The sequence below is a fragment of the Xenopus tropicalis genome, chromosome 5 (genome assembly GCF_000004195.4).
Source record: "Xenopus tropicalis strain Nigerian chromosome 5, UCB_Xtro_10.0, whole genome shotgun sequence".
NCBI classification, from domain to species: domain Eukaryota; kingdom Metazoa; phylum Chordata; class Amphibia; order Anura; family Pipidae; genus Xenopus; species Xenopus tropicalis.
Window position 1 is genome coordinate 105,470,204 of NC_030681.2, and position 20,492 is coordinate 105,490,695.

The 20,492-nt window shown below is 36.5% G+C and overlaps 1 protein-coding gene across 1 annotated transcript in view; it reads left to right on the forward strand.

Moving 5' to 3' along the window:
* Positions 1-20,492, forward strand: part of zan (uncharacterized LOC100497422) — a 91,532-nt gene that overhangs the window by 65,162 nt on the left and 5,878 nt on the right. The window contains exons 55-83 of the mRNA XM_031902733.1: positions 4-360; positions 732-973; positions 2,074-2,357; positions 2,515-2,792; positions 2,990-3,346; positions 4,009-4,250; positions 5,581-5,864; positions 6,018-6,295; positions 6,442-7,040; positions 7,149-7,722; positions 8,080-8,279; positions 8,372-8,752; positions 8,937-9,220; positions 9,433-9,704; positions 9,925-9,975; positions 10,867-11,117; positions 11,266-11,443; positions 11,538-11,646; positions 12,063-12,154; positions 12,503-12,679; positions 13,783-13,985; positions 14,229-14,373; positions 14,490-14,731; positions 15,004-15,168; positions 16,329-16,456; positions 17,246-17,514; positions 17,842-18,050; positions 18,654-18,792; positions 19,905-20,155. Of these exons, the coding sequence (XP_031758593.1) occupies positions 4-360; positions 732-973; positions 2,074-2,357; positions 2,515-2,792; positions 2,990-3,346; positions 4,009-4,250; positions 5,581-5,864; positions 6,018-6,295; positions 6,442-7,040; positions 7,149-7,722; positions 8,080-8,279; positions 8,372-8,752; positions 8,937-9,220; positions 9,433-9,704; positions 9,925-9,975; positions 10,867-11,117; positions 11,266-11,443; positions 11,538-11,646; positions 12,063-12,154; positions 12,503-12,679; positions 13,783-13,985; positions 14,229-14,373; positions 14,490-14,731; positions 15,004-15,168; positions 16,329-16,456; positions 17,246-17,514; positions 17,842-18,050; positions 18,654-18,792; positions 19,905-20,155 (7,241 nt within the window). The remainder of the gene's footprint in view (positions 1-3; positions 361-731; positions 974-2,073; positions 2,358-2,514; positions 2,793-2,989; positions 3,347-4,008; positions 4,251-5,580; positions 5,865-6,017; positions 6,296-6,441; positions 7,041-7,148; positions 7,723-8,079; positions 8,280-8,371; positions 8,753-8,936; positions 9,221-9,432; positions 9,705-9,924; positions 9,976-10,866; positions 11,118-11,265; positions 11,444-11,537; positions 11,647-12,062; positions 12,155-12,502; positions 12,680-13,782; positions 13,986-14,228; positions 14,374-14,489; positions 14,732-15,003; positions 15,169-16,328; positions 16,457-17,245; positions 17,515-17,841; positions 18,051-18,653; positions 18,793-19,904; positions 20,156-20,492) is intronic.

Here is a 20,492-nt window from a genome sequence, read left to right on the forward strand (position 1 = left end):
CAGCTCTTAAATGCCCACCAAACAGTCACTATGAGCCCTGCGGCACAGGCTGCCAATCAACATGCGTCAACCCACATGCACCAAACAACTGCAGCCGCCCATGTACTGAAGGATGTTTCTGTGACCCAGGATATGTTCTTTATGATACCAAATGTGTTCCAGAAGACCAGTGTGGATGTTGGCAAGATGACAAATATTATCCAGTGGGCGATGAATTTTGGTCTGATGACACCTGCTCTTTAAAATGTAAATGCCCATCAGCAGGCAGTGGCTTAGTCTGTACTGAAGACTCATGCTTGGATAACCAGTATTGCGGAGTTACAAATGGAATTCCAGGGTGTTACAATAAACCTAATCCAGGTATGATGTATACGATTCTATGAGTGTGTGTATTTGTGTATATGGGAGTGCATTTGTGTACCCCCATATTATTTTTATTTGATTGTGTATTAATGCTTTATGGCTGTTTACAGTGGATAGTAATGCACAGAGGAAAAGTGCAAGAATATTGTTTAAAACTGTTTATAAGGAGAGAAGCATATAAGAGCTTTGTTTGTGCATAACAATAAGGGGCAAAATATGCAGAAGCAACAAATGTAATATAAACTAGTATGTATAAATGTAAAAAAGTAAAGCAAATTTATATAGGTGAATTTTTTAAAAAGCAAAATAATATTATACAAAGAGTTTATGGTTCTTTATGCTTATGTTATCTATTTTATTTTCTGTAGGTTACTGTGAGGTATCAGGAGACCCGCATTATTACACATTTGACAAACAGGTCCACCACTTCATGGGAGTCTGTACCTACACAATATCTAAGCTCTGCGCAAATGATTCAAATCTGACAGACTTCACTGTTGAAGCAGCAAATGATATCAGGAATGGCCTGACTCAAATATCTTATGTGCAATTTGTGAACGTGGATGTATATGGATACAGGATCACTTTGGAGAAAGTTCGAAAAGTTAAGGTAAGATCAAGTCAGGAGTTAATACATATATGTGTACAGATAAGAGATCTATTATTTAGAATGCTTGGAACGTAGGGTTTTTAAATGTGAAGCAGCATGGCTTATGGCTACTAAAAACATTTCAACCTTGAAAAAGGACTTTTTTTTTTGCTATCAACATGGATTAAGTCTAGTTTAGCAAGCATCCAGAACAATAAATACCGTCATTTTATAACAAAAAAAGGCAAATCTGTCAAAACTCAAGAATATCTTTTTAAACAGAACACTGTGCATAATGGCATTGCCATAATGAGCTTCCTCATTAAAGAGTTTACGGATAATGGATCCAATACCTGTACAAATATCCTGTTCAAAAGCTTCAAATAAAACTCAATCGATGTTTACAAAGAAGCAATTTCTTGCATAATGGCCAGCTAAACCTAAATCTAGCAATAAACCAACATGTTAATAGCGGGTAGATGTGACGGCATAGGATTCCACCACACAGGTACCACTTAACAGGTATAGGACCCATTATCCAGAATGCTCGGGACCACGGGCATTATGGATAAGGGGTCTTTCCGTAATTTGGATCTTCATACCTTAAGACTACTAAAAATCTTAGTTGGGATCAGTTACAAGGTACTGTTTTATTACTACAGAGAAAAAGGAAATCAGTTTTAAAATTCTGAATTATTTGATTAAAATAGAGTCTATGGGAGATGGGCTTTCCATAATTCGGAGCTTTCTGGATATCGGGTTTCCGGAAAGGGATCCCATACTTGTACTAAAATTGAAAAGATTATCTAATGAATTCCATATATTCACTACATAGAACATTTAAAAAAAAAAAAAGATACACAGACTTGCTGAAAATATAGTTTGATACCCAGTAGAACTATTTTACGATGCATCACAGAGACAAATTGACTACATTTTTAATTAAGAGATATGATTTTTCAGAGCTTCTCCTTTTTTCCTGCTGACACACATCATAATCTGGCCCTAAAAAATTACAGATGGAAAGTAATAAGCCTATGGCATTGGTAAAACATATGAATTTCAGTGTCAGAAATGGGAACAGTGCTCTTAATATGCTAACAATTATTTTCTATTTATAGGTAAATGGACAACCAGTAACACCTCCTGTTAGCCTACAACCAGATGTTGAAATTTTCCTCAGTGGAACTAATGTGTTCGTAACAACAGGCTTTGGCCTCCAAGTTTCATATGATGGAAGCCATAAAGCAACAGTGACTCTTCCAGGCGAATACGCAAATAACGTTTGTGGGCTTTGTGGAAACTTCAATGGAGATAAAGCTGATGACTTCTTGAATCCTGATGGTTATCTGGAACCAAATTCCACCAGCCTTGGTAACAGCTGGCAGGTTGAAAATGATACAGTGTAAGTTTCTAGCTGTAATTATAGTTGCAATTTCTTTATTCTGCCTTAAATCATGAACTTTATTATAATACCATACAATATTATTGGCAGTATGTTTGCACTCGCACTAAAGTGTTAACAAAGCATTGCAATAATAATCTCTAAATCTATCTCACAGCTGCCCACCATCAGATGGCAAACATGAAAATTGCACTGAGGATGAAAATAATATAATATCCAGCAACAGCTACTGTGGTATTATTACTAATGGAAACGGGCCATTTAAAGAGTGTCATCATGTGATAGACCCAAAAGTTTACTTTGATAACTGTGTATATGACCTGTGTGAAGTGAAACTGGATAACGGAACCCTATGTGACAGCCTTCAGTCTTATGCAGACGCCTGCCAGTCTCACGGAGTCACAATACAGCCATGGAGGAATGAAACTTTCTGCCGTGAGTACACAAAATACCTGTACATTTCTAATAAAACATTCTGCGCATCACATGCTCCATGGCACATTTTAATCACCTGCAAGTTCAGTTTTTAAAAGAGACTGTACTTTTTAAGACTATATTTTTTTTACTAATTTAATTTTTAAATACGAATGATATATTTCAGTTTTAAGTTCCTTTTTAAATTTTGTTTACAGCTCTTAAATGCCCACCAAACAGTCACTATGAGCCCTGCGGCACAGGCTGCCAATCAACATGCGTCAACCCACATGCACCAAACAACTGCAATCGCCCATGTACTGAAGGATGTTTCTGTGACCCAGGATATGTTCTTTATGATAGCATATGTGTTCCAAAAGACCAGTGTGGATGTTGGCAAGATGATAAATATTATCCAGTGGGCGATGAATTTTGGTCTGATGACACCTGCTCTTTAAAATGTAGATGCCCATCAGCAGGCAGTGGCTTAGTCTGTACTGAAGACTCATGCTTGGATAACCAGTATTGCGGAGTTATAAATGGAGTTACAGGGTGTTATGATAAACCTGGACCAGGTAAGACAAATATTTGTTTGTTTCCGTGTATGTGTGTCTGTATTTATTTATATTTGATTGCGTAATTATGTTGTATGCCTATATCCAGCGGATAGTAATACTCAAACATTTTGTTTAAAAGTGTTAATAACGATTAAAGTTTACAGGGGTTTTGTTTGCAAATTACAAATTTTTTTTCTTAAGGAAGTTAATTTTATGCGACCAGCTGTTATACTGTTAGGGAAGTCTACAGACAGAGAGTATCCAGTAAGGGCCTTTGGCCAGCCCTCCATCTCTTGTCCCAAGACTTGCATTCGTGAAAGCTGTCTTGAATTTACATTTAGTGCTGATGCCGGGAGGGAAACAGGGTCTATGAGTATGGGTGGTGCCCATGGGTGTTAAGTTACACCACTGTATGCAAGCGCTAAACTATGCAATACACCACCATATATTGCATTTCCTCTGTGATGAAAGGCCCTCTTTAATACAATGCACTTATAGATTTTTAAAAGTCTATTTTAATGTAGTAACAAAGCATTAAAAAATCATATTGATCTCTCCAGGGAGACATTGCTTGGATAGCGAGCCCTATTGCAATACCTTATGTTGTAAACATTATTAGTTTTTATTGTTTGTGATACATTATTTTTCTCTAGTTTCTAATAATAATCATCTTTTTGTAGGTTACTGTGAGGTATCTGGAGACCCGCATTATTACACATTTGATAAACAGGTCCACCACTTCATGGGAGTCTGTACCTACACGCTATCTAAGCTCTGCGGAAATGATTCAAATTTGCCGGACTTCAATGTTGAAGCAGCAAATGATGTCAGGAATGGCCTGACTCATGTATCTTATGTGCAATTTGTAAACGTGGATGTATATAGATACAGGATCACTTTGGAGAAAGTCCGTAAAGTTAAGGTAAGATCAAGTTTCGAGATATTAAATTTATATAATAGATCTATTACCCAGAATGCTTTGGACCTGGAGTTTTTCATAATGAGGAGCTTCGTATCTTACTGCCAATAGAGTCGCAACATTAGTGCCACCTAGAACGCTATATTTGTAGAGAAGCCCTAGAAGCTTCCTCCATTTTAGCTTGGTCTTCATAGCTTCCTGCTGCAGCTTAAGCCATTGGCAGCTCAGATCACACATTCCTAAGGGGGGGCAGTGAGTTTTATGTATTCTTATGGGAGGGAGAGAGGAGAGAGCTGCACAGACTCCTGCCCCAAACCTGAAGGAGCCCTAAAGGAGAGGAAGTCTAACACCGAAGAACGTTTACAAAAAAGGAGACAAGAAATCCTGTCTTTCTTTTGATAGAGGACTCAGTGCAGCTTTTCTGTGAGTGCTTATGGCTGTATTTACATAGACCTTTCTGATAAAGCTTACTTAGTTTTTACCTTTCCTTCTACTTTAAGGCTACTAAAAACATTTAAACATTAAAAAATGAGGATTGTTTTGCCATCAGCATAGACTTAGAGGCCCATTTATAAACATTCTGGTTTTCGTGGTTTCAGAAGTTTTTGTAACTCATTTCCACGAATGTCAGTCATTTATTTAAAGATCCAAACTTAAAAAGCAAAACGAAAAAAGACGCCAAACATGAAAAACTGCAAGAATGGGTTTGACACATGCTTGTTTGAATAGAGAGGGAAAAGTACCAGAAGCCAGAGAGGAATTGAATATGTGGGTAAGAGCTGGAGTAAGGGCAGGGGCACACTGTTTTAGTAGGGATGAGGGCATAGGATCCAGCGAGCAGGTAGTAGGCGGAGAGGATCGGAGAAGCTGAAAAAATTCAGACTCTGTTACAAGATTGAAGAAGCTGAATACGGAGAGAGGAGATTTAGGAAGGTTGAGATTACCGGTATGTGAAGGTTGGGAAAATTGTTTGCGGATGGAATCGACTTTACTTTTAAAGAAGTCAGCAAAGTGCTTGGGTGTGTGTTCAGATATGATTGATTCATTAGGTGAGGGATGAAGAAGTGAGTTAAATATGGAGAATAAGCGCTGTGGGTTTGATTTATTATTATTTTCAAGTGTGTTATAGTATACTTGCTTGGCCTAGGATAGGGCAGTATTGAGACACACCATAAGAAATTTATAGTGGAAGAAATCCGCTTTCACATGAGATTTCCTCCAAATGCGCTCAGCAGATCGCGCGCAGGAGCACAGAAATCGTGTCCGAGGGTTACGCCAGGGACAGGGATAGTTATTTATATATTTATTTTATTTATAATAATTATAATTATAGGTGAATGGAAAACCAGCAACACTTCCTGTTAGCCTACAACCCGATGTTGAAATCTTCCTCAGTGGAACTAATGTGTTCGTAACAACAGGCTTTGGCCTCCAAGTTTCATATGATGGAAGCCATAAAGCAACAGTGACTCTTCCAGGCGAATACGCAAATAATGTTTGTGGGCTTTGTGGGAACTTTAATGGAGATAAAGTCGATGATTTCCTAAACCCAGATGGTAATCTGGAACCAGATTCAAACAGCCTTGGTAACAGCTGGCAAGTTGAAAATGATACAGTGTAAGTTTTTACTTGCAGTTACAGCTGCAATTTCTATATTCTGCCTTAAATCATAATCTTCATTTTAAAATATTGTTAGTACTATAATTACATTTGTTTTGACTAATTTGTTTAGAAAGCATTAGAATAATAATCTCTTAATCTATCTCACAGCTGCCCCCCAGCAGTGGAAATCAAACCAAATTGCACTGAGGATGATAATAATATAATATCCAGTAACAGCTACTGTGGAATTATTACTAATAATAACGGGCCATTTAAAGAGTGTCATCATGTGATAGACCCAAAAGTTTACTTTGATAACTGTGTATATGACCTGTGTGAAGTGAAACTGGATCCTGGAACCCTATGTGACAGCCTTCAGTCTTATGCAGACGCCTGCCAGTCTCACGGAGTCACAATACAGCCATGGAGGAATGAAACTTTCTGCCGTGAGTATGCATTAACTGCTCCATGGCACACTTAATTATTCACTTAAAAATTCAGTTTTTTATAAAAAATAGACTTTAGCTTTTATATTTTAATTATATATATTCCTTTTTTAAAACTAAGTTCCTTTTTTACATTTCATTTACAGCTCTTAAATGCCCACCAAACAGTCATTATGAGCTCTGTGGCACAGGCTGCCAATCAACATGCATCAGCAAAGAAGCACCATCCAACTGCAGCCGCCCATGTGCTGAAGGATGTTTCTGTGACCCAGGATATGTTCTTTATGACACCAAATGCGTTCCAAAAGACAAATGTGGATGTTGGCAAGATGATAAATATTATCCAGTAGGTGATGAATTTTGGTCTGATGACACCTGCTCTTCAAAATGCAGATGCCCATCAGAAGGCAGTGGCTTAGTCTGTACTGAAGATGCATGCCCAGATAATCAGTATTGTGGAATAACAAATGGAGTTCCAGGATGCTATTATTACACCTTTGGAGTCTGTAGGGTTCATAATGACCCCCACTATGACACATTTGATAAGCAGAACCATAACTTCATGGGACTCTGCACCTATACTCTTGCAAAATTATGTGACAGAAACTCTTCTCTACCATATTTCAATGTGGAAGCCAAAAATGAACACCGGGGAGATCCATCAGTGTCTTTTGTGGAGTGGGTTATAATAGAAGTTTATGATCAACATATACAAATGATGAGAAATGAACAAAATCGGGTGCTGGTAAGATCTTCCTACAAAAATGTAGTTTTTACAAAAAAAATAAATGAAACACAATAATTAGTGAATACAATAAAATTAAATGAAATTCCATTTTTTATTTTATGATAGGTTAACAAGATTTGGAAAACTCTTCCAGTGAACTTAGTTGAAGGATCAGTAAAAGTTACCTGGACTGGAAAGCATGTGAACCTAGAGACTGATTTTAGACTTTCAGTTTCCTATGATATCGACACTTCAATTGATATAAAGGTCCCCAGCACTTACTCTGCCCTTACTTGTGGAATTTGTGGAAACTTCAACAACCGCAAAAAAGATGATTATATGATGCCAAATGGACAGCAAGCACAAACTTCTGAAGAGCTTGGGCATAGCTGGATTGCATATGATGGGGATCCTCTATGTCACCCTGAAGATCCTCAGCCTCCACCTCCAAATGATTGTACTCCAGAGAAGTACGAGCTTTATAAAAGCGATGGATTCTGTGGTCTGCTTACAAGTAAAGATGGTCCATTTTATACCTGTAATTCTGTAGTCAGTCCAGGAGGATTCTTTGAGAGCTGTATCTTTGATCTTTGTGCTCTGGATGGGGATAAAGATATTCTATGCAGTTTATTGGGATCTTATGCTGATGCTTGCCAGAAGGAAGGATTGATTCTAAACTGGAGAAACATCACTGGTTGTGGTATGTACTGTATTCTTCAAAACATTATCTGAACAAATATGTTGTCATATGCACCCATCTTTTTTTTTACACAATTCTCAAATATAAATACTTAATTATAATTGTAGTTCTATTTGTACAGACTATTTCCAACCTTAAAGGTGTATGATGCATCATATATTCTCCTAACCTGCAGCACATTTTTGTTTCTTTTCAATTTTTTTATACTACATTTACAAGTAAATTAAACTATAAACTAACATATTTCTTATATATATTGTTTTATTTGCAGTTTTATTTGCTTTAAACAAATCTTATTTATAACGAAATATCTTTCAATATGTCCAATCTTTAACTAGATCAATTGTATTATTTTAGAGCGTAAGTGTCCAGCTAATAGCCACTATAGTCCATGCATGAGTGCCTGCCCAACTACATGTCTTGATTCAACTCCCACGGATAACTGCAGTCTGCCATGTACAGAAGGATGTGAATGTGATGATCAATACGTCATAAGCGGAGGGACATGTGTTCACGAATCCAGCTGTGGTTGCTGGTATAATGGTACATACTACAGTGTAAGTAAAAAAGCTTATACTTACCATTTGTGCAGTTATCAAAGGTATATTGTAATTCAGGTTTTCATTCATTTTAATACATGCACTTACAGGAAGGAGAAACATTTGTGCAAGAAAACTGTGAGGACAGTTGTACATGTAAAGGCAATAACAATATGGAATGTCATCCAGTATCGTGTGCCAAAGATGAAATTTGTAAAGCTCAGAATGGAACATTGGGCTGCTATACACCAAGTACAGCAATTTGCCACATATATGGAGACCCTCACTACTCTACCTTTGATGGAACACTCCATCACTTCCAGGGATCTTGTACCTATACAGTGACTGAGACATGTGCAAACACATCAAACAACTTTATTGTTACGACAAGAAATGAACACAGAGGAAATCCAAGCTGGACTGCCATTAACTCTGTGGCCCTCACAGTGGATGGACTACACATTGTTTTGGGAAAGAGCAACATAGTTCTTGTAAGTAAAATGCTAAAATCACTGATAATCCTTCTCATTATTTCCAGCTTTGTTATTATAAAATTTTTAGGTTGATCTGACTTGACAGTACATTTGATTTTTTTTACAAATAACCAAACTAATTTTTAACAAATTAATGGAAGAATGTGGCATAAATTAACAATTTTTTATGTGTGTGTTTCAGATTAACAATGTTCTAGTTATACCTCCAGTTACCGTGTATGGAATAAGTATTGTACTGAATGGACAGTACGTAATAGTGACAGCAGATTTTGGTCTTGAGCTTCAGTTTAATGGAGACCATGAGCTCTTTGTCAAGGTCAAGGAAAATTACAAAGGTACATTGTGTGGCCTTTGTGGAACATATAATGAAAACCGTAATGATGACTTCATGACACCCAGTGGCACTATTGTATCCGACGTCAATGAATTTGGAAACAGCTGGAGGGTGCCTGATGATCAATGGACGTGAGTAGATTATTTGTACATTTCAGTAGCAAAAACCCAAACTGACCAAAATATATATTATATATATATATAAAACCATTATGCAATGATACTAACACCATGGCATTGTCAAGGTTTAAACAAAAATCCAGCTCATTTTATCCATTAAGAAAACTGATCATTTCTTTGTTTATAGCTAAATTGCCAGAATTCCTTTGTTTATTTGTTTATAGATGTGACTCGACACCGCCTTCTCAACCAACCTGTGTGCCCCCACTACTGGACGAGGCTAAAAACAGATGCTGGATTCTAAAACAGAGTGATGGTCCATTTAGATCATGCCATAGCTACATCCAACCTCATGGATACTTTGAGAGTTGTGTCTTTGACCAGTGTGTCACAGGAGGAAGCAATGAGCAACTCTGCAATGTCTTGGCATCATATGTAGCAGTCTGTGAATCTAAAGGGGTTTCTTTGGGAGACTGGAAGAATAACACCATTTGTGGTAAAAAAATATTTTGTAACTTTTTTTTATGTTTTTTGCTCTGTGGTGATAAGTACAGCCATATACAAAAGTGGTTTAATATCAAGGTATTACTCTTCCATTATAACTTGACTTGTAAAGCCTATCTGTTATAACATGAGTTTTAATCAACTAAACAATACAAAAAAAGGATTTTTTTTTGTATGCTAAACAACATTGCTTGCATGTTGCTTTTCATTAGATTCCACCTTCACCACACCACCAGCTCCTACTACAACAAGAGAAACTTTATGTAAGTACAAAGACTCTAATTCAATTGCATTAAAGTTTATTTTGGTATGGAGTAAACAAAGACAATCATGTGATTATGTGGTTCTTTTAAGATGACAAAAAATAGGTTTGTCATTAAAGGTCATATCATTTTCTTTGCTTTTCAGTTTGTCCCTTCAAAGACAAGGATTAAATGTGCCATGAAAATGTTGGCTAAGATTCAAGAAGGCATGCTTTCCAATACTAGGGGCACAATTTCTAGAGTGCCTAGGGGGTGCAAAATCAGGGACAATACAGGAAGCAGATGCCCCTAGTATTGGTAGATGCTGTTGTCCTGTGAGCTTTACATGGGGTAAAATTCCAGCCCAAGACAAAAAGTGCAACTTATGTGGGTGCTTGGCATTAAGTAATTTTGCTACAATGTACATGGCAGGGGTTAGACCATGGGAAACCTGCGTCCTACCCTTTTCCATGAAGTGCCAGCATGTGTTGTCCATAGCACATACAGAAACTAGCACAATTTTTCTTACTCCATTTTGCAAATGTATGTGCACCCTGAAAATAGTACAGGGGCAAGGTGAAAAGTGCTCTGCAATGATAAATGAGCCCTTATATAATAACATAGGCACATCAAATCAAAGCCATTTTCTGGCTGGATGTTATTGCTTTTAAATAAATAACCACTTTTTATTTTAGCATGTTACTACACATAACCCTTAATTTTCATCACTTAAAAATACAGTAAATGGATTTTGGCCTACATTTTCGGGGTGTTGCCTTGTTCCATTTTTGGGGCAGAGTAAAGCTGCGCCATACAGCTGTATGGTCTTGGAGACTTTGTTGACATACCAGCATAATGGATATGATTAAATGCAAAAAAAAGTTTACTAAATGCTCTTGTACTTTATTTTAGCCTACGCTTCCTGCAGTGCCTCTGGAGACCCTCATTACAACACATTCGATGGTGCAGTTCATCATTACATGGGAAATTGCAGCTACACTCTGTCTAAGCCCTGCAATGCATCATCTGCCGGCCTTCCAGATTTCCATGTCTACACCACCAATGAGCACAGAGATTCCAACACCAAAGTGTCATATGTTCATTCAGTGCATATTGAAATTGACAAGGATGAAATGACAATATTGAAAAACAAGAAGTTTAATGTAAGTTATTTTTATGAAATGTATATGTGGCAAAAAAATTGTTGTGATCATTGTGAGTACTGATCAATGGTCTCTGTCACAGGTAGAATTAAAAGTCATAGATTTGAACTGACATCGACATAATGCACTGTTCTGTCATCTATTACAGATTAATGGAAAGAGATACAATCTACCCATGGCAGTAAAGAACAGATATAGTGCTTACATCAGCGGAAATTATTTAGTTTTTGAAACTGATTTTGGACTGCAGGTTAGGTTTGATGGAAATCACTATGTTGATGTTTCTCTACCTTCAACCTACCAGGGCCATCTCTGTGGGCTGTGCGGTAAGTTCTCATTTATTGCTAGCGTTTAGGTTGGCAACAGGAACAAGTCCAGTGATTGCTAAACTCTACACCATTTAACTGTTTCTATTTTCAGGCAACTATAATGGAATATCTGGAGATGATTTTGTTAAAAAAGATGGAAGCATAGCAACTAATTCCAATGATCTTGGAGACAGCTGGATAGTAACTTCTGATGAGACACAGTAAGTAAAATCAGAATTAGATTAACTTTAATATTCAAGGTGTAAATGTATGTTTATGATTATTTAATTCATAAAACCTTAAATAATATGAACAAGAGGTCGTTAGTTAGAAGTTAAAAAAAATAAACTTTTTTTAGGCATGATATCAGTGCCTGTGGCACACTCCCATTCTCTCTGTAACCCTCAAGTAAAAAGGCTTAGACGACATATCCCTCTATCTCTGCCTTTTAAAAATGCTAAAAAAAATTGATCATTTTCCTGCATGCAACTTACAAGCATTTTTAAGACCTATAGTTGAATTGATGAGTGCCAGTGAGATAAAGAAATGTAATTATTCATTGCCAGAAGTGTAAGTACAGGTATATGACATTTATCTTTTATTCAAAATGACCTTTGCATTGGTTATTATTCCCTAGATGTGGCAGCCAAGGCCTAGATGTGTGCGATCCACTTTTGAAAGAGGAATACTCACAAAATACATTCTGTGGTATTATCAAAGACAACACAGGTAATGGCCATCAAGTATATTGATCTGAATGCGTGTTCCCCTTTGCTGGGAAGTTTATGTTATTGCAAGTACATGTTTGATGTCTCATTAAACAGCCCTACTGACATTTAATCAGAATGTACACATTGCTTAATTGTTATATCTTGCTTTAATAGTCACCTCTGTTCTGAAAAACATGATTCTAGATCACCTACATTTCAGCTTATCTAGAGTCACACTAGGCAGCTTCATGGCACATTAGTTTTGTATAAAGCTTTTTAGTTTTATTAAATACTGTTAAAGTTTGTAAAAAAGCTAAATTATTTACCAAATAATTTCTTATTTAATGTTTCCCACAACATTTTTTAGGAATCTTCAAGGATTGCCATGCCTTAGTAAATCCAGATAACTTCTTTGAGAATTGTGTTCTGGACATGTGCTTCACAGAAAGCAAATCAACCTCCTTATGTTACGCGGTGCAGACCTATGCTCAGCAGTGTGCAAATGCTGGAGTCTGTATAGAGTGGAGATCAACAACTTTCTGTCGTGAGTATTTAGCCAAGCTCTGTTTTACATTTTAGTCTAATAAGAATATTGCACGCTTAAATCTACACAAAAAAACTTCCAGTTTGGCCACGCACAAATGTGGGATCAGAGTGATAAATGAACAGATCAATTTGTTCAGTCTCACTCTCAAACATGCACACGTGTGAAAATGCAAAATTAGAAATGTATGTATATATATTTATATTGTATTTTAGCAATCCCAGATTTTTCACATAAAGAGTTTACAGTCTGAATTCCCTACCACAATGCACACACAATGCCATCATCATCATTTATTTATATAGCGTTGCATCGCTTCACATTAATTTATAATTACCGGGGGGCCTTACAATAATTTAACAAACAAGGATTAAAGGAGAAAGAAAGGGGGTGCCAAAATGTTAGGCATCCCCAAGTGACTTTAATCGCTTACCTTTTACACCAGGCTGGTGCCCCTGTTAGGAGAAAACTGCACCAGCCCGGGGTACCTGCAGCGAGCGTGACCTTCTCCTTTAAAGAGTAAAAATAGGATTAGAGAGCCCTACTCACAAGAGTTTACAATGTAAAGGGTTAGGGTACATTGGAAAAAAATTGGTCTGACAATCAAGATACATTGAATAAGCTTTCCTAAACTGGCAGAAGCCCCGGAGAAGTCTTAATGTCAGGAATGAGATAACATCATGAGATGAGAAGAGAGGCAAAGTTCAGAAGCAGAGTGTATGCTGTGTTAAGGAGCCAATTAACCTTTTTGAAGGAAACCAAAGCAAATACAAAAGGAACATACATGTAACTCAGATAATTAAGGTCTAAAATGAATTCAGGACCCAATCACTACAAGGTAGCAGTGCTTCTATCAGTTACTGTTTAATGGTTTTATCACTATTGTCACTCTTCTTTCAAACTTCGTGTGAGGCTTAATTTGCAGACCATTAGTGTCCTACAGTGACCTACTATACGGGGTCATAATTTAAGCTCTTCAGCTGTGCTGCAAGCCTGGGCTATGCCAATAATGATAGTAAAGATGTCAACTCAGCTACACAGTGACACTTGCTCAGGGATGCATTCAAACATTTGATAGTTATTATCTATTTACTGTCTTATAGCCCTATCTTGTCCTGGTGGAAGCCATTACGAAACCTGTGGAACTGGATGCCCTGCCACTTGTCACAACATGTTGTCAAAAATTGATTGCAAAGCTTCCACAGTGGAGGGTTGCTTCTGTGATGAAGGCTACGTCCTTAGTGGCGACAGATGTGTGAAAGAAAGCGATTGTGGTTGCACAGATCAACAAAACAACTCTTATCAGGTAAGTACAAACTTTCATTCAAAGTTATAACTTTTAATATTCTCTGGCCATAATATCTAAAAATTGTATTTTGCCTTTACACTGTAACTATTGCAGACAGGGTTTTGTTAGGTATAACCTATTGTTAACAATTGGTATATTGTCATATTCTGTACTAAGTACCAAATTGGTTTCAGCATTTTATACAATTAAAAAAATCCTTGTATTTCTTTAATGAAATATTTATATTAATTTTATTTTCAGCTTGGGGAAAGCTGGTTCACTAATGGTGACTGTACTGAACGCTGCACATGTGGCCAGAATAATCTCATCACTTGTACACCATGGAACTGTGGTTTGTTACAAAAATGCGAGTCCAAAGATGGAGTTCTAGGATGCCAGTCATCTGGTTTGTATTTTATCGTGCTGAATAAGTTCTGAAAAATAGTCCTTTGTTAAACAAATTGCATGAAGATTTCTGAGGACATAGCTTATAAGTTTGTTTTTTTTATGTTTTTGCTGCAGGAAGAGCTTCTTGCCATGTGTCCGGAGATCCACATTTCTTCACCTTTGATAAAGTAATGCATAGTTTCATGGGTACCTGTACATACACTTTGGTTCAAGTCTGTGATTCCCAAAATGTAATCCCTGTGACCATCAGTGGGAAGACTGAAGACCGAGGACAACGTGCTGCAACTTACCTTAAGGAAGTTTATATTGATGTCTATGGAATACGCATTACTTTGCAAAAAGCCAAAAAAATGATGGTAGGTATCAGTATGTAACAAATACATGTATCTTGTTTACACATTACATTTCATTGAAATGATGAAGTTGCATCTAGGTGCTGCACTAATGCAATTTTTTAAAGTGTATTTAAACTACCATGCCAGCATTTTTATTTCTAGACTTTATTCTATACTGTGCTGTTGCCTATGTTGTGGGGGTCAATGCAGTAATTTCTGTACACTTTAGTCAGAATTACAACAGTCTATTTGGGGCAGAAACATAACAATTTATTGTTTTACTGCAATATTAGGTTGGAAATGAACAGATCCAAACACCATGGTCTGAGCATCTGAGAGGCATTTCCATTGGGACAGTTGGGCTATATTCTGTTGTGGAAACTGACTTTGGACTGATAGCAAAGTTTGATGGAGATCATTACCTTGAAATCATCCTTCCTGAATCTTACTTTGGAAAGGTGAGGTCATGCACTATATGTGAAGTTTGTGCCTTTACCAGTGTGTAAATATATTTGTGTTAGTTCTCAGTTTTCAATGCTAAAAAACTTGAACATTAAAATAATATATGGCAAATGTCTTAAATGAAAAAAGAAAGGAATGAAAAAGGAAAGACAATTAAATGTTTTCATTTTCTGCATCACTATACTTGTTTATATTTATAACTACATTAAATTTGGTTCCCCAAGAATGTTCCCCAAGGACAAAGGAATAAAACCCACATTTAATGGAGGTTGCCAATTTGTTCACTAGCATGCTACTCTGAGCTGGCACTACTTTCCTTTAAAAAATGCACCATCTTTAGGTACATTAAAGCAGAGTGCACAGTCACTATCTTCTTGCCTTCTACCAAATATGCCATAAGCTGCCCTGGATCGGCCCATGTGTAGTACAGAACATCTTAGTCTATTCTCTGTTGAGTGTATGCTCTGCTTGAATTGGCAATGGGGGTGCCTGGGAGCAGGGTAGGTCAAAAGATAGTGGCTTTGCATAAAAGAACCCCAGGATGGCACTTTTTTTTTAAAGAAGGTGAGCACCAGCCCAGGGTGGAAGGTTAGCTGTTATAGTCACTAGGGTGTTTGTAACTAATTGGTAGCCCCCCATTTTGGCTTGTGTTCTCCAAATTAATCTTGTACCTAACATATAGCCTATACACATATATAATTCCAAGTCATTTTATGTGCCAATTGAATTTTGAGAATTACATTTATGTAATAACTACTGTATCTCTCTTGTACAAAATGTACCAATAACATGTAAGTATATCTGTTTTGTGTATTGCTATTATAACTGATTAAAAGATCATTGTAATATCTGAAGGTGTTAAAACACTCAAAATTTCCCCTAGACTTGTTCTAGTAATAGTGGATCAAGCCAGTGAGTTTGCTGGTCAGGCTATTACATTTCCAAAATGTGCCAGGAGAAGATTTTTAATATTAAGTAAAACAGAAAGCTTTAATACAAAACTATGCTGCCCTGCAATCTAATATGCACAAGTATTGTTTTTATGGGTATTATTCATTTGTGTTAGAAGTAGTTTCTTAGTGTGTTTTAGTTGCATGTAATGATTTTGCTTTAAAGGATTGTTTTTTTCAACCAATTTGTGGTTATGTAAACGCAGGTGTGCGGTATTTGCGGTAATTTTAACAACAGAATGAATGACGAATACCTTCTTCCAAATGGTCTTCAAGCAGCAAATGTAACACACTTCGGTAACAGCTGGAAATCAGAGAAAGACAGTGACAAAAAGTAAATACTTTTGCTTCATTGAAATAGTCTGAAAAACCTAATTTTTAATTAATAAAAGACTCACAGGACCATGTCCAGGCTATGGAACTAGTGTTTACCCAGTAGTATCCTGGTGCATACTAGTTTTTTAGGTTGGACTTGATCCTTTGTGTCTTTTTTTTGTGTTAATACCCTCATATTTTCTCACCACTATAATATGTTGGAATTTATCACATTTCTTTAATTCAATTAAAAACTAATAAGGGGCAGATTTAGGAAAATTTGAGGTTATAGCTCACCACAGAAAAAAACTCACTCAGTTTCTATTCAGTCCTATCAAATTTTTAGAAGCATATTTATCAAGTGGCGAATTCTAATTTTCACCCATTGATAAATACGCTTTAAAAAATCCCATAGGAATAAACAGAAGATAGATGTATTACGCTCTAAGCTCACATTTTGATAAATCTGCCCCAAAAACTCTGATATTGAGCATTCATTATTTTGTCTGTGATTTCTATTAAAACTCTCTGTTAAAAAAACATGTTGCTATAAATACAACTCAAAATCACTGTTCATACTGTAATTGATAAATCATTTAGAAGCTTCCTTGTAATCTGCCCTCATGCTTGCTCTGCTCCTTACCAGCTTCTCTTGTTTTATTCTGATGTAATATTCCTCCTGTCTTGCTTTTCATATCCATTCATATTCCATCATATATAAACACCCATTGTATATTTATATGTGTATTTATATATATGTTGTCATATTATAAATAATAGCTAAAATAAAATATTGTTGTGCCTACAGCTGTGTAGATGATACAAGACAAGACCTTGGGCCTCCATGCAAGGCTGCACAATTACCAGCAACAGAAAATCAGTGCAATGTACTTCTCTCAGACACCTTCAAACCTTGCCATCATTTGATTGACCCACAGCCATTTGTTAAGAGCTGTGTCTTTGACATGTGTAGATACAATGGCATGCAGTCCACACTATGTGCAATAGTACAAGGCTATGTAGGTGCATGCATGACACATGGAGTGAAGCTTAAATGGAGAAGCAACAAATTGTGTCGTAAGTACAATAATTAGAAGCTGAAATCAACAAAAATGTTATTCCTTTATAAGTCTAATAAATATATAGCAGTGCCAGCTATGTGGTGACCCTCAGTTCAGTAGACAGATTTCATGTATAGAGGCAAAGGGTTCCTCAGACAAACATTACCAGCCCTTGTTATAATCATTCAGATTGCTATTGTCTGTTTCTATTACACTGGCAGCTGGTTCTGTTACATTTTACAAGATAATCTGATATCAGACACGCTTATAAAAATGTACTTTTATTATTATGCCTACAATATCAATATGACTAAAACCTTGACAAAATGTTTCTCTCTTCCAGCCTTATCCTGTCCTTCCCACAGCCATTACACAGACTGTGCATCACTATGCCCTGCTACATGCAATGACATCTATGCATCTGCTGTTTGTGACAAGCCGGAAGCGTGCACAGAAGGCTGTGTCTGTAATGACGGATATGTGCTAAGTGGAGATAAATGTGTCCCTCTCCATAAATGTGGGTGCAGAGATTCCAAGGATAACTACTATAACGTAAGTAACAGTTTATATGTTTATTACTCATGTGAGGATGTATTATATGTAATACACTGCTCAGCTTGGTGTATTACTAGTTGTTGATTTACATACATATGGTTATAGCTAAATAGGGCTTCTAAAAAACAGAATTTAAGTTAAATGTTTAGTAAGTTACAGGGCGCATGAACTGCCTTAACTTCACAGTGACCCAAAGAGATAAGTAGGGTTCAGGTGGCAGGTGTTTTCAGATCAGATAGTACACCAAAGATAAAGACTTTTTTCCAATTGTTTTCCATTTTTTATTTTTGTACCATTTGTGTTTCATTGGTGTTTCAGTCTGGTAGCTTAATCCATGTGCAGACTCTGAACAATTTGGTACATTAGTTGGTACATTTCACAGAAGCATTTGTAGATGTTAGCTACTATGGTAGCTAGCTGGCTGCTTTTAATGAAACCCCCCAGGGTGATCATGCCAAAATTTAAAAAAGAAACACTGAAAATAGCCAACATAAAGGTACAATGGTTTTCAAGAAGAGTTCAAGGCAGAACAGTGACATAAACAAATAGTGAGAGCGTTCCCTTGCAGTTACATGCCACTAATTCATATTTTCCCTGCAGATTGACGAGACCTGGATTACACCAAACTGTAAAGAACTTTGTCATTGCAATGGAGCCAGCAAAATAATCTGCAAACCCCATGGTTGTGCACATGGAAGATGTAGTCTCAATAATGGCAAATATGCCTGCAAACCCACAGGTATGTCCATTGGTTAATGAAAGCACTGACAGTTTATGCAATGAGTTCTAAATCATTTCTAATATTACTTATATCCTATGCGTAACTGTGAATCATGCTAAATTCTGTCCCCGGGACATCTAAAATGCTGAACTATTTGCATAGTGTAAAGTGATTGGCGAGAATCATTTTTCAAATTACAGACTCTAAGGCGCATTTACAAATATTGATACTTAATTGGTTACCAACAGTGACCAGTAATAAGCTTTGATTAGCTCTATAAGAAAAGGAAAGCAGCGTTCTTACTGGTTGCTCTTGGCTGTTGAAATTGTGCAATCTAGCACCTGTGTTAGTAAATGAGCTCTTGTATTATTGAGAATGAGAAGGAGGACAATTATACTCCTAAGAACATTCTCTTACTTCTATAAAACAATAACAATATAACAATATAACAATATAACATAACAATGCTATTGTAGATATCTGTTCTTTCTTTCTTCAGAAATTCTCTTTATATGCCTTACTGCTTCTGCCTGGGGCCTTCCAGCTGGTGTGGGGTTGCTGACACTACAGCTGTGTGGAGCTATCATAATGTCCTCTTATCCACTTCAAAAACATGTTGCTGTGATGTGCCTATTTTTCCTCTAAAGCCATTGAAACCATAATACCCAAAGGTTGCCTCCTTTCAGTAACCTTTTTAATGGTTCATAAACCTTGAATAATTTCACTGCAAAGCCATTCATTTTTGCCATTTCTATTGTTCTTCCCAACATGCCTTGCAGATTCTGAGCTTACTAACCAGTAACATGTATGGATTGCAAAAAAATCAGAACTTACTGAACCACAATATTTTAAATAGTAATTTGACTTAGTTCATTTACTCTAAATACACATCTAAACTGAATTTGTCAGAATGTCTTTCAGCCACTTATTTTGCATCAGCATATGGTCGGTTGTGAACAGCTACATAGGCTTAAGGGTTTCCAGCTCTTGTCCCAACCACTTTTATCAATTTGACTAAGTAAATGATCCATTAAAAATAGTATTTATTTCACATAATTGTTTTAAATGCAATTATTGCAATTTTAAATAGCCTGCTGTATGACTTGTATTCTCTTGTCCTGTTCCTGCAGGTTATGCCAAGTGTCACATTACAGGCGATCCACACCATAATACTTTCGATCGCCTATCACATCACTTCCAAGGGAAAGATAGTTATATCCTGACTCAGACATCTTCTGCCTTGCCTGATTTATTGGAACCATTTACAATTAAAGGCAAAAATGAGCCAATGAACAAATACAGTACATTTACACTAATAAGGGAGATGCGCATTGAGGTTTATAATCACACCATAATATTTTCACAAAAGAAGAAGCTTGTGGTAAGTCTTACAAATCTTCCATAACAACTAGCATACCACCTCTTTAATCAGTATGGAAATTTATAAACTACTGTACATTGAAAATGTCTGTTTTTGCTCATTTTCAGAAGGTAAGACATTCTGCTCTCATGATCTCATCAGTAGAATCCTATTTTCCTTTTTATGTGTGTTTGTATCTACATATATACTGTATATATATATATATATATATATATATATATATATATATATTTAATAGAACTACTTTTACTATGTCTAGTTGTAAAAATAGGTCAAATTATGACTCCTGTTTATAGTGCCCAGCTGGGAAATTGGGATTGGGAGAGCAGTAACCAAT